The sequence below is a fragment of the Littorina saxatilis genome, linkage group LG8 (assembly GCF_037325665.1).
Source record: "Littorina saxatilis isolate snail1 linkage group LG8, US_GU_Lsax_2.0, whole genome shotgun sequence".
NCBI classification, from domain to species: Eukaryota; Metazoa; Mollusca; class Gastropoda; order Littorinimorpha; family Littorinidae; genus Littorina; species Littorina saxatilis.
In genome coordinates, this window is record NC_090252.1 from 50,441,868 (window position 1) to 50,454,367 (window position 12,500).

General features: G+C 44.5%; 2 protein-coding genes across 3 annotated transcripts in view; both read left to right on the forward strand.

The window, feature by feature from the left end:
• LOC138973788 (uncharacterized) overlaps positions 1-12,500 on the forward strand; it is a 45,172-nt gene that overhangs the window by 4,036 nt on the left and 28,636 nt on the right. The window lies entirely within an intron of this gene.
• The window catches only part of LOC138973789 (bone morphogenetic protein 1-like), a 13,482-nt gene continuing 3,451 nt past the window's right edge, over positions 2,470-12,500 (forward strand). Inside the window, exons 1-6 of one of the 2 annotated variants that reach the window (XM_070346497.1) lie at positions 2,470-2,724; positions 3,668-3,970; positions 6,945-7,136; positions 8,570-8,722; positions 11,083-11,286; positions 12,462-12,500. The exon at positions 12,462-12,500 is cut by the window's right edge and continues 129 nt beyond it. In XM_070346497.1, coding sequence (XP_070202598.1) covers positions 2,529-2,724; positions 3,668-3,970; positions 6,945-7,136; positions 8,570-8,722; positions 11,083-11,286; positions 12,462-12,500 — 1,087 coding nt within the window. In that variant the 5' untranslated portion in view covers positions 2,470-2,528. The remainder of the gene's footprint in view (positions 2,725-3,667; positions 3,971-6,944; positions 7,137-8,569; positions 8,723-11,082; positions 11,287-12,461) is intronic. The other variant, XM_070346496.1, reaches the window with a different exon arrangement.

Consider the following 12,500-nt stretch of genomic DNA (forward strand, 5'->3'; position numbering starts at 1 on the left):
CACACATTGACTCACACAAATCTCATACACACAAAACACACACTCATACGCACATACACGGTTGGCCTAGTGGTAAGGCGTCCGCCCCGTGATAGGGAGGTCGTGGGTTAGAACCCAGGCCGGGTCATACCTAAGACTTTAAAATTGGCAATCTAGTGGCTGCTCCGCCTGGCGTCTGGCATTATGGGGTTAGTGCTAGGACTGGTTGGTCCGGTGTCAGAATAATGTGACTGGGTGAGACATGAAGCCTGTGCTGCGACTTCTGTCTTGTGTGTGGCGCACGTTATATCTCAAAGCAGCACCGCCCTGATATGGCCCTTCGTGGTCGGCTGGGCGTTAAGCAAACAAACAAACAAATACGCACATAGACAGTCGGACACACACACCTTTACAAACAAACACATATACACACTCATACACACACAAACATACACACAAACTCATGCACACACACACACATTCACACACACACACACACACACTCTCTCTCTCTCAAACACACACCCACACACACACACGCACACACACACACACACACACACACCCCCCAAGTCACACACACACACATACACACACTCTCTAACACGCACTCACTCACTCTCACAAAAAAACTTCATACACACACAGCACACACCCATACGCACATATGGACAGACGGACAAACACACCTTTACAAACAAACACACATACACGCACACACATACACGTATGCCCACACACACACTTACACACACACGAGTACAGACTCATGCACGCGTGCGCGCACACACACACACACACACACACACACACAAACACACACAAATACACACACACACCACACATATACGAGTACAGACTCATGCACGCGTGCGCACACACACACACACACACACACAAATACACACACACACACACACACACACACACACACACACACACACACACACACACACAGTAACACTAACACATGTGCACAAAATGTACACAAACACACACACTGCGCGAGAGAGAAAGACTTCAGGGAGGCATGACGTCATGATGCATTAATTGACGTCAAAGACTTTCGACCGTGACGTATTCTTCTTACGCGAGCTTTATCCATAGACTTGGAAACTACGGAATTTCTACCCGTCCAAAACGGCCTTGGGTGGCGTTTGCTGAAAAAATGGGGGCGACTATTGCACCCACCGTATTTTTGTTAGTATGGTCCCAATTTTTGGTGAACTTCCATCTCCAACTGTAGCACGTAGCCGGGCACAAAGAATCCTTCTTTATCATGTATTATTCGGTATGCACATTTCTCAAGTCGATTACAGTATAGCGTTCACGGGATACCTCCAGCTTCGCTGGGAAAATGCAACCCTACCAAATGCTAATAACTTCTACACCTGTTGATCGAATCACTTTACATTTAATAAACTTCAGCTTATGCATGACCCTTCCACAAAGTGGCAATTTTGTAGTATCAATAATCTGACTTTTGTGCAATTTCAAAATAATTTCCCAAATTCGGCGATCAACTCAACAGAACAAGGTTTGACATTGAGCGGTAGCAATACTTACTTGATTGAAACCCTCCAGACTGTTACCTTTTGGATTATCTGAATGTCTGAAAATACACATAGACTCCTTTTACCCAATAGATCATCGGTGTTCTGAAGAAAGCTGTTACAGCCAGGTTCAGGGCAATTACTTGACAGGAAAACCTTCGTGTCATTGACAATTTCGCAGGTGTAATTTGGAACACATTTTTGAGAAAAGGTAAATGTCGGACAATTCTACCTACAGACTCGAAACTGTGTAGACTGGTCGTGGAAGAACTGAAGTCCATGCACAACAATTATGAACATATTTGCTAAACTCAAATGACTGGAAAATTTGAGCCTTTCGTTGTAAAGGTCAATGTCGCACAACATTCATCAATAAAACGCACGCATTCATCAACGGAAAATGCCCTGATCTTGCCTATAATTGCTGTATTCAAATCACTTATTGTCTAATGTTGATTCAGGTACAACATGTCATTCGAATTGCCTCAAAGGTAACACTCTTGAGGGCTTAAATCGGGTAAGTTTGGCAACCGCTCAATTTTGAACCTCGTATTGTTGAGTCGATCTCCGAATTTGGCAACTTTATTTGACATTGCACAGCACAACAGTCAGACCATTTGATCTACACAAAAATGACACTTTGTGGAAGGGTCATGCATAGGCTGAAGTGTATGTTGACCAAATATATAGTGATTCGGTCAACGGATCTTGAAGTTATTTTGGGTCGCAATTTTGTTTGGTCACCCTGTACTTGATTTTGGTCACCATACCGAATTATTTCGTACGTTTCACTTGGTTTAAGCTTATTTTTATTAATTTCTTGTATACACGTTATTAACAGTAACAGCATTAAGAACGTTAACAAGCAGACTGCTTATGGACACGTAAGCTTGTGTTCTGTTCTGATGTCAAATGTTTGTTACTCCCACGTTCATAAGTGTGTCTTTCTCCTGATACTCGACAGGACACATAAAGATAGACTGTCCAAGCTATGTGATGGAAAAGTCCAACCTGACCTGCACATGTCGTGCGAAGATGGGAAAATCTCACAACGTCACGTGGCCCGGACACTCACAGTCAGGCTCCCTCTCCCTCACCAACGTTCAGCGCTCAGACAACGGGACACGGTACACCTGTCGTCTCACAGCAAAGGGCGTTGAAGAAGAGGCGGTGTACACTCTGCGAGTTGCCTGTGAGTGATTTGTTTAGTCTGACGCACACATCGCACACGTTCACGCACGCACACGCTCCCGGATGAGATTGCTTCTGACAACGACAATATGCCCAACGCACTACGGGAACAACAAATACACCACCTCAAATGTATCAAGAACAGCACCAAACGCAATCACAAGAACAACAACAACAACAACAACAACAACAACAACAACAACAACAACAACAACAACAACAACAGCAGCAGCACCAGAAAACCTTTCAGTTTGTGTCTGAAACAAGAACAAGAACAACAAGAACAAGAACAAGAACAAACATGTATTTCGCCATATAGCATAACAGCCATTAATATCTGTCCTGGTGTGTAAACACTCATACATCCATACAGTCCTTGCATATACGATACCGAGCTGAGCTTGACTCACTTGTTAATGCTAGCCTGGAGATTGTCGCTGCATACCTACAAACATGTCGACAAGTGTAAGCATTTCGAGCCAAGTTGTACCTGAACAAATATATCCAATTCGGGTCAGAACGATTATCCTGCATTTCTCATGTGCTGATATAACACGGTTTAAACACCCCAGGGATGGTTTCATGTCGACATTCTATATGTGTGGGACACTGTTAGTTAAACAGGCAGGAGATCGGCATGATTGCGCTTTCATTTGGGTCTTCATTATGTGACCCTCCACCACGGAATGAGTCGCATGTCACCATTGCATGATTTTCATATGTTTACATTATCCCACAGATGTTTGTATGCTCTATCCAGTGGTGAAAATCGTTTTAACAAAGAGCAAACACTTTTTGAGATATTAGCCTGTGACAATGGTGACTCGCACACTGTTACCAGACACCCCCCAAACTTATATTTAGCCTAGCGCAGAACCACGTGAGGTGACATGTGACTCATTCCGTGGTGGAGGGTCACATATATCAATATTTTTTTTTTCCAGATGGTCCATACGATGGACAGGTGAGTATTTCTCCATCCCAAAGTATCAGGAACGGAACACAGCCAGTCACCGTGACTTGCAACGCAGAGGATACATATCCTACACCCTACTACCAGTGGGGAGGGGTACTCTGTCAAAATCCGTCTTCTGTGAACACGTGTACCTTCATCCCAGATCCGAGCCTTCGTCACGGTGGGTCGGCAACATGCAGAGCCGAGAGCGTGACTCTTTCTGACCCTAAACACACATTCGACGCGAGCGTACGCGGAACAGCGTCACACAGTCCTCGGCTCAACATCACCTGTACGTATCAGACTGCAGTTGCCTGTTTTTCTGGCATGGTTTCTGATCTTCTTCTTCTTCTTCTTCTTCTTCTTCTTCTTCTTCTTCTTCTTCTTCTTCTTCTTCTTCTTCTTCTTTGTTAATGAGCTAAAACTCCCACGTTCACTTGTGGTTTAGAATATGTGGGTTTTTACTAGTGTGGCCGTTTTAATCCCGCAATTCGGGCAGCCATACGCCGATTTCGGGGGAAGTATGCTGGGTATGTTCATGTTTCTTTAACCCGCCGAACTCTAGCTTTGTAAAATAATGAGAGAAACAAACAGTTTGTTTCAATTAATTCTTGTCTGATAATTATATCTCTCATTATTTTAGTTAGTTCGATGGGTTATAGAAACACGAAAAAAACCAGCATACTTCCCCCTAACTATCAGACAACAGCCTCTGTCCTTTGTGGTGCATTCATGCACAACACAGCAGAAAGAGAGACACAGACTGACAGACGGTCCTATTCTCTTTAAGTTCGCACCCCCTCCCGACCCCCGTCGGTCCCCTTCACAAACTTATAATTGAGTTGCTGAGTTTCAAACCAAACCACACTCTAAGATTTAAAATCGAAAGCAACATGTTACGTTTTCTCAAATAAAGATGTTCGCACTTGAAGAGACAAATATGTATTATACTTATTTACAACGTGAAATGTTTAAATTAGCTAGATTAACAACTGTTAGTCCCTTCCCAGCTCTCTGTCGCCTTCAACGTCAAACTGACAATCGAATATGTTGGCACTTTTCTTTTTACCAAACATGTGGACCATCCTGAATTTAACTAAGCTGTGTCGTGTGAAACGAAGATCCTCCTACTTAGACAGAAGCAATGAATATAAAACAAGTCGCGTAAGGCGAAAATACAATATTTAGTCAAGTAGCTGTCGAACTCACAGAATGAAACTGAACGCAACGCAACGCAGCAAGACCGTATACTCGTAGCATCGTCACTCCGCCCGTGGCAAAGGCAGTGCACGTGGAATTGACAAGAAGAGCGGGGTATTCGTTGCGCTGAGAAGGATAGCACGCTTTTCTGTACCTCTCTTCGTTTTAACTTTCTGAGCGTGTTTTTAATCCAAACATATCATATCTATATATTTTTGGAATCAGGAACCGACAAGGAATAAGATGAAAGTGTTTTTAAATTGATTTCGAAAAAAAAAATTTGATAATAATTTTTATATATTTAATTTTCAGAGCTTGTTTTTAATCCGAATATAACATATTTATATGTTTTTGGAATCAGCAAATGATGGAGAATAAGATAAACGTAAATTTGGATCGTTTTATAAATTTTTATTTTTTTTTACAATTTTCAGATTTTTAATGACCAAAGTCATTAATTAATTTTTAAGCCACCAAGCTGAAATGCAATACCGAACCCCGGGCTTCGTCGAAGAGTACTTGACGAAAATTTCAACCAATTTGGTTGAAAAATGAGGGCGTGACAGTGCCGCCTCAACTTTCACGAAAAGCCGGATATGACGTCATCAAAGACATTTATCAAAAAAATGAAAAAAACGTTCGGGGATTTCATACCCAGGAACTCTCATGTCAAATTTCATAAAGATCGGTCCAGTAGTTTAGTCTGAATCGCTCTACACACACACACACACACACAGACAGACGCACATACACCACGACCCTCGTTTCGATTCCCCCTCGATGTTAAAATATTTAGTCAAAACTTGACTAAATATAAAAAGACCAAACAATATTGTACTCACGTGTTTGACGAAGACGATACTGATAACAATAGGCCTACCTGTTATTCAGACTTGGTTGTGTGACAGACGTTTTCTTCCACACGAGATTACGTTGATTGTCTAACGAAGCTGTCAGTCTGAGTTAGACATCAGCTAATCGAGTGTGGAATACAACTCTGTCACACGACCAAGTCTGAATAGCATTTATGTCTCACAGCTTCAACAGAGGAGAGAACAAACACGTTTTGCGTACTCACGCTTGACAAAGCTAAACACAGGAGCAGTCATTGTGGAGATATCTTCTTTTTGACAGAATGTAAACAAGAAGACAGCAGACGCCAGAACAAAAGGAAGATCTACAGATTAACGCTTCACATTTTACGACTCACAAACCAAAACATGATTTGTTATTGTTGTCTCTCCTTTGAAAAACACAAATGCATTCTTCTTTGTATGTTTCGCTGTTAAGTGCATTCACCATCGTTCTGCTTTCGATAAATCAACAACATGACTGCTTTGTGCGAACAGCGGATATTTTCTTGCGGAATGATAGTTGTAGATTAACACTGCTGTCAACAAGTACCACTTACATGTGTGTGTGTGTGTGTGTGAGTGTGTGTGTGTGTGTGTGAGTGTGTGTGTGTGTGTGTGTGTGTGTGTATGTGCGTGTGTGTGTGTGTGTGTGTGTGTGTGATTGTTTGTGTGTGTGTGTGTGTGTGCGTGCCCCCGTGGGTGCATCCGTGCGTACGTACGTGCATCCGTGCGTGCGTGCGTGCGTATGTGTGTGCGTGCGAAAGTGCGTGTGTGTATGTATATGTATGTGTGTGTGTGTGTGCGTGTGTGTGTATATATGTGCGTGTATATGTGTGTATATGTGTGTGTATGTGTGTGTGTGAGTGTGTGTGAGTGTGTGTTTGTGTGTGGGTGTATGTGTGTTTGTGTGTGTGACTGTGCGTCTGTGTCTTCGTGCGTGCGCGCGCGTGTGTGTGTGTGTGTGTGTGTGTGAGTGGGGTGTGTGTGTGTGTGTTTGTGTGTGTGTGTGTGTGTCTGTGTCTTCGTGCGTGCGCGCGTGTGTGTGGGGTGTGTGTGTGTGTGTGTGTGTGTGTGTGTGAGAGAGAGAGAGAGAGAGAAAGAAAGTGTGTGTGTGTGAGGGGGGTGGGGGGTGAGGGTGTGCGCGCGCGTGCGTGCGTGTGACACACACACACACACACACATGTTCACATATTTGCATCTGGTCTTCAACAGTTATTCCTGAATGCGGGGAAGACTTTGTAGCCAACAGTTCTGCTCAATACATTGAATCTCCTGGCTATCCCACATCGTATGCCAACAACCAGTACTGCGTCTGGCACATCACTGCTCCGAGAGGACAAGTCCTCTGGCTTTCTTATGAAAGAATGAACATTGAATGCGACGATTTCGCCGAGGTGTTTGAAGGTTGGGCAAACACAAATGTTAATAGCGTTTATTTTGCTTATTTTGCTTAAAACAAAAGGCCTTGTAAAGTCTACACATCTTAGTGTTGTCAGTTTTAAGTATAATAATGTAACAGTAAAAAAACATGTCTGATGTGGGGAAGAAAACACAGGGTTGGTCGTAGATTGCTCAATCAAACACTTGAATGATTCCGTCATATGCGTCCAATGATTTAGGTGAATGATACACGTCGTCCCCCCCCCCCCACCCCTCCCTGCCTTTCTGCGTGCGTGTCACTAAAATAACATTTGCATTTGTATGCCACACTTGAATAAAGTTGACGTCCCATGTGTTCGCGGAGGACAGACTTTCTGGCCTCCTGGGCTGAGGTCCACGAAGCGAAAGTTGGTGCCGCCCAAACGGGGGAGAACAAACCGCGTGTTCTGATTCGTTGAAATCGCAACAAGTGTCAGATTCAACCAATCGAACACTACGGGTGGCTTCCGATTGGGTGGTAACTGCGTTGTGCTCTTTAGCCTAGGGCGGAGCTCCTACGGAGTCGGATATGGAGACCACAGGATCTAATTGTGACCCTCCACCACGGAATGAGTCGCATGTCACCTTTGCATGATTTTCATATGTTTACATTTTTCTAAAGAGTTTGTTATGCTGTATCCAGTGGTGAAAACCGTTTTAGAAAAGAGCGAAAACTGTTTGAGTTGTAAGCCTGTGACTAAGGTGACCCTCACACTGTTACCAGACACTCCCCGGACTTATATTAAGCCTAGCGCAGAACCGCGCGAGGTGACATGCGACTCATTTCGTGGTGGAGGGTCACAATTGGTTACAACTGATATGTGTCATAATGTCAACCAATCCTACCATAGTTTGGCGGGATGAACACAGTCATTTGGAAATCTCATATTCTAGACTAACTCCGCTAAGGCAGACTGATGATACAAAGGGGTGCAAGGTACACCCGCCGTCAGGCTTAGACATTGTCAAACGCTCGACTCAAGACTATATTGAAAAGTTTGTCAAAGAACCAAATGTTAATTCCGGGTAATCTCTGCCCGTAAAGCCCCAGCTCCCTACTGGCCCTGATCCTTGTGAACAAGTAAGATATGTACAACGTGCAAAACCGTCAGCTGAACATGTTTAAACCGTGAATTGAAGATGATGGTCAAGCCTACGTAAAAGTGCGCACATTATTACGTTTATTGTCTAAATCTTTTCGTTTTCTCTATTTTTTGTTGCTGTTATGTGGGCGTTTTGTTGCTGTTATGTGGGCGTTTTGTTGCTGTTATGTGGGCGTTTTGTTGCTGTTATGTGGGCGTTTTGTTTTAAGTTTCTGTGGGTGTGTTTTGATTGTGTGTTTCTTTGAGTTTCTCTGTCGGACGTTTTTTTTTCCCCTGTGTTACATTTTGCTAACTGTGCATTGCCCGTGTTTTCAGGAGACGAGAGGAGTGGCAAGAGTTTTGGGCAGGATTGCAAATACAGCTGGTCCCCCTACCAGACGACAGACGGCTTGATGACGCTCACGTTCAACACCGACTATCGCCGCAAACGCAGTTACTACAGAGGGTTCAGAGCGGTGTTTAAGACAAGTAATGCTCTAATATATATAACAGATAACAGTGTCCAAGCTTCACATGGCACCAATATCTGTTTGAGGCAATTTCACAGAAAAAAGCTGACCCTCAAAGTACAACATCACGTAAAGTCACACGTATTTCGTGCCCAACATGACCACACACACTTACACGCATACCCCCCCCCACACACACACACACACACACACACGATTAGTTGTTTGGTTACCAAGTTTTAATGCCGCTTCAACCAAAAATGAACATCACACTTCAGCTGAAACAGTTTATGCAATAGAGTTATAAGAGAGAAGACATGCAGACAGTGTAAAGCCTCTGGATATATGTGACCCTCCACGACGGTATGAGTCGCATGTCACCTTTGCATGATGTTCATATTTTTACATTTTACATTTCCTAAAGAGTTTGTTATGCTCTATCCAGTGGTGAAAACCCTTTTAAAAAAGAGCGAAAACTGTTTGAGTTATAAGCATGTGACTAAGGTGACCCTCACACTGTTACCAGACACTCCCCGGATATTTAGCCCAGCGCAGAACCACGCGAGGTGACATGCGACTCATTTCGTGGTGGAGGGTCACATTACCCGCTATTACGAGCTAGTCGTGTGACAGAGAGTTTTCTTGCACACGAGACTGTAGATGTTTCACGACGGCTTTAGCCGGAGTGAAACAGCAGCAGTCGAGTGTGCAAGAACACTCTCTGTCACACGACTAGCTCGTAATGGCGATTATGTCTCACAGCTTCAACAGAGGAGAGAACAAACACGTTTTGCGTACTCACGCTTGATAAACCTAAACACAGGAGCAGCCATTGTGGAGAGATCTACTTTTTGACGAAAGTGAACGAACAACTATGAATGACGTCTCGGTATATGTGAATGACGTCACAGTCATCGTCACAGTCTGTATCTTTTGAAGCATTCCATTCTTCATGACGTCTTTCTGTGTCTGCATCCGCGAAATGTTTGTTCTTTCCGGGGTCTTTGTCATCTATGTTCAGAACTCTGTCCTTCTAGTTTCAGACTAACAGGCCTCCTGAGCGAGCCACTTTCCAAGGGAAGCTAAACTCGCGTATGGAAACAGTACTGTAGTCTGGGATGCCGTTTTCAGTATTCTCAGCGTTGAAGAATTTGTAAAGAGAAGACACGACAACAGCAGGAGAAATAAAAGTCGTGTGTGCATTTTGGGGCTTTTGGAGGGACGATTTCGAGTTTGAATCCGTTCTTGCACATGCTCCAAAGCGTGTAACATACAATCTTGCACACGTTTGCTTTAGTAGTGGCAAAGAAGGAAAGCGTGTGACATACATCAATTGTGACCATTTGCTACAGTTCACTACATTCATTAGTCATTGTCTATGCAGCGCTGACATGCAGTCCACAAAATGGGACACCGGCCTTTGGCGAGTACTTCTCATAATTTACTAGCCAGAGAGCAAATTTTACTCGCCAAGCCAACCATTTGTTTCAGCAATTTTACCTGCATTTGGCGAGTAGATAAAGACTTCTACTTGCCTATTAAATGTTTATATACTTGCCATGGCGAGTAAAACCCTCGCCTCTTTCAGGCCTGCTATCAAGTTCAAGACGAAAAGATGAGTTGGGTTGTAAAAACTGCAGCCAATTAAGCGTCCGATGTTGTCCCCACTGTTGGACTGCGATTCTAATGTAATATCTGGACAACGTTACATTTATATTTCAAACGCAAACAATGTGTGGTGTTACTGAGAGAACATTCATCAGGCTAGAACTCTTCTCCAATTAACAAAGAAATGTCTGCCCATAAGATTGAAGAACCCGACATTCTGTTATTTCTATGCTAAACAGTTCCAACATGTGGTGGAAACATACCGTAAAATCCCTAGCAAACGCCCACCTCCCCCCCCCCCTCTGCACAGATTTCGGGTACAAGTAAGGGGTGGGCGTTTCTAGGTATACACCCCTTTGCAAGATAAAGTGTCATCACATTTTCACAAGAAATAAAAAGTGATCCAACATGTGATTTATGCAATTTTAATGAAAAATAAACACACCGTTTGTTTACACAAATAAAGATCAACGTTCTGTGATAGAAAAAAAATAAGAAGAAAAAACCGGCGAATCATCGAACAGTGTGCACAAATCGTAGATAAAGGAGGCCGACTGTCTTAAAGAAAAAAGAAAAAAAAAGGGGTGGGCGTTTCCTAGGTAGTGACCCCTCTGCACAACTTTTGGCCAAAAGTGGGGGGTGGGCGTTTGCTAGATACTGGGCGTTTGCTAGGGATTTTACGGGGTAGAAGTGAACAGAACCACTCAAACCATCCAGTCACCCGGGTACCCTCTGAACAACCCTACATTCCGTTAACTCTATGTTGAACAGTTCCAACATGCGGCGGAAACATAGAAGTGAACAGAACCACTCAAACCATCCAGTCACCCGGGTACCCCGAGAGGTATATGAACAACATGAAGTGTGTCTGGAACATCACTGCCAAACCTGGATTCTACATCCGCTTCAACTTCACCGACTTTGGCATTCAAAAGAGCAGACGTTGTCGCTGGGACTCAGTCAAGCTTCGCGACGGTAAGATGTTACGAGCCCAGACTCCGTGAAGCTTCTAGACGGTAAGGTGTTACGAGGTGGGACTCGGTCAAGCTTCGCGACAGTAAGGTGTTACGATCTGGGACTCAGTCAAGCTTCGCGACGGTAAGGTGTTACGAGCTGGGACTCAGTCAAGCTTCGCGACGGTAAGGTGTTACGAGCTGGGACACAGTCAAGCTTCGCGACGGTAAGGTGTTACGATCTGGGACTCAGTCAAGCTTCGGGACGGTAAGATGTTACGAGCCCAGACTCCGTGAAGCTTCTGGACGGTAAGGTGTTACGAGCTGGGACTCAGTCAAGCTTCGCGACGGTAAGGTGTTACGATCTGGGACTCGGTCAAGCTTCGCGACAGTAAGCTGTTACGATCTGGGACTCAGTCAAGCTTCGCGACGGTAAGGTGTTACGATCTGGGACTCGGTCAAGCTTCGCGACGGTAAGGTGTTACGAGCTGGGACTCGGTCAAGCTTCGCGACGGTAAGATGTTACGATCTGGGACTCGGTCAAGCTTCGCGACGATAAGGTGTTACGATCTGGGACTCGGTCAAGCTTCGCGACGGTAAGGTGTTACGAGCTGGGACTCGGTCAAGCTTCGCGACGGTAAGGTGTTACGATCTGGGACTCAGTCAAGCTTCGCGACGGTAAGGTGTTGCGATCTGGGACTCGGTCAAGCTTCGCGACGGTAAGGTGTTACGAGCTGGGACTCAGTCAAGCTTCGCGACGGTAAGGTGTTACGATTTGGGACTCAGTCAAGCTTCGCGACGGTAAGGTGTTACGAGCTGGGACTCAGTCAAGCTTCTCGACGGTAAGGTGTTACGATCATTGGACTCAGTCGAGCTTCGGGACGGTAAGGTGTTTAGAGATCCGTAGAGTCGGTCGCACTCTAGTTTAAAAGCATGTGTTTTGGAGATACAAGTTGTTGTACCCGTTGTAGTTACATGAGTCTTCAAACCTAAGTCATGTGTGTGTGTGTGTGTGTGTGTGTGTGTGTGTGTGTGTGTGTGTGTGTGTGTGTGTGTGTGTGTGTGTGCGTGTGTATGTGTGCGTGCGCGCGAGTGTGTGCTCTCACATGTCTACGCGCGTGTGTGTATGTGTGGTAGTATGTGTGTGCCCGAGTGTACGCGTGAATGATTATACTGTCATTTCATCCGTTCAAACAGGCGAAGGGGAACGCGGACAAGTGTTGGGGACATACTGTG